Source organism: Oryzias melastigma, linkage group LG17, assembly GCF_002922805.2.
Source record: "Oryzias melastigma strain HK-1 linkage group LG17, ASM292280v2, whole genome shotgun sequence".
Classification (NCBI taxonomy): Eukaryota; Metazoa; Chordata; class Actinopteri; order Beloniformes; family Adrianichthyidae; genus Oryzias; species Oryzias melastigma.
Genome location: NC_050528.1, coordinates 9,743,908 through 9,745,333, shown reverse-complemented (window position 1 = coordinate 9,745,333; position 1,426 = coordinate 9,743,908). Strand labels below are relative to the sequence as shown.

Sequence of the window (1,426 nt, the reverse complement as noted above, 5' to 3'; positions counted from 1 at the left end):
GGCTAATTTAGAGTCTAGCTTCTATTTTAGCAATATGCTAACGTTTTTGGCTAATTCGTTATTAGCTGAGGTTTTTATAGGCTAATTTTGAGTCTAGCTTGTATTTTAGCAACATGCTAACGTTTTTGGCTAATTCGTTATTAGCTGAGGTTTTTATAGGCTAATTTACAGTTTAGCTTCTATTTTAGCAACATGCTAACGGTTTTGGCTAATTCGTTATCAGCTGAGGTTTTTTTATCAGCTAATTTACAGTTTAGCTTCTATTTTAGGAACATGCTAACGTTTTTGGTTAATTTGTCACCTGCTGAGGTTTTTATAGGCTAATTTTGAGTCTAGCTTCTATTTTAGCAACATGCTAACGTTTTTGGCTAATTCGTTATTAGCTAAAGTTTTTATAGGCTAATTTAGAGTCTAGCTAATATTTTAGCAACATGCTAACGTTTTTGGTTAATTTGTCATCTGCTGAGGTTTTTATCAGCTAATTTAGAGTCTAGCTTCTATTTTAGGAACATGCTAACGTTTTTGGTTAATTTGTTATTAGCTGAGGTTTTTATAGGCTAATTTAGAGTGTAGCTAATATTTTAGCAACATGCTAACGTTTTTGGCTAATTTGTTATCAGCTGAGGTTTTCACAGGCTAATTTAGAGTCTAGCTTCTATTTTAGCAATATGCTAACGTTTTTGGCTAATTCGTTATTAGCTGAGGTTTTTATAGGCTAATTTAGAGTCTAGCTTCTATTTTAGCAACATGCTAACGTTTTTGGCTAATTCGTCATTAGCTAAAGTTTTTATAGGCTAATTTAGAGTTTAGCTTCTGGTTTAGCAACATGCTAACGTTTTTGGCTAATTCGTTATCAGCTAAAGTTTTTATAGGCTAATTTAGAGTTTAGCTTCTGGTTTAGCAACATGCTAACGTTTTTGACTAATGTGTTTACTGATGAATTTAGGATATTAAGGAGTTTAGCTGGTATTTCAGCAACAAGCAAGCTTTTTTTTTTGGCTAATTTGGGATCTACTAAGGTTTTCTTGGGCTAATTTGGAGTTAAGCTAATATTTAAGCAACACTAAATATTTATGCAAAAATGGCATTTATTGGGGATATTTAAGCAATTTTACTACAAATTTTTCAGAAATTTAGGCCACTTCAGCGCTCTTTCATAGTTCTTTAACAAAATTTCCAAATTTAACATTTTGCAATTAGCGTTTACATTTTCAGCAAATCCCTTCAGCAGTTAAAGTAAATTCCGTCACCATTTTCGGTAAAAAGCTTCAGCATATTCAGCAACTACTTTAAGCGAAAAGCATTCACACAAGCATTATCGCAGGTAATGCAAGAAAACTCAAGTTTTGTTTGTGTTTTCAGAGTAATCGGATTACTAAAATAGAAGGGCTTCAGAATCTTGTCAACCTGAAGGAACTCTATCTGA

The 1,426-nt window shown here is 32.5% G+C and overlaps 1 protein-coding gene across 1 annotated transcript in view; it reads left to right on the top strand.

Moving 5' to 3' along the window:
* ppp1r7 (protein phosphatase 1, regulatory (inhibitor) subunit 7) overlaps positions 1 to 1,426 on the top strand; it is a gene marked incomplete at its 3' end in the record, with an annotated part of 9,071 nt that extends 7,645 nt beyond the window's left edge. Inside the window, 1 exon segment of the mRNA XM_024274512.2 lies at positions 1,363 to 1,426. Within this exon segment, the coding sequence (XP_024130280.1) occupies positions 1,363 to 1,426 (64 nt within the window).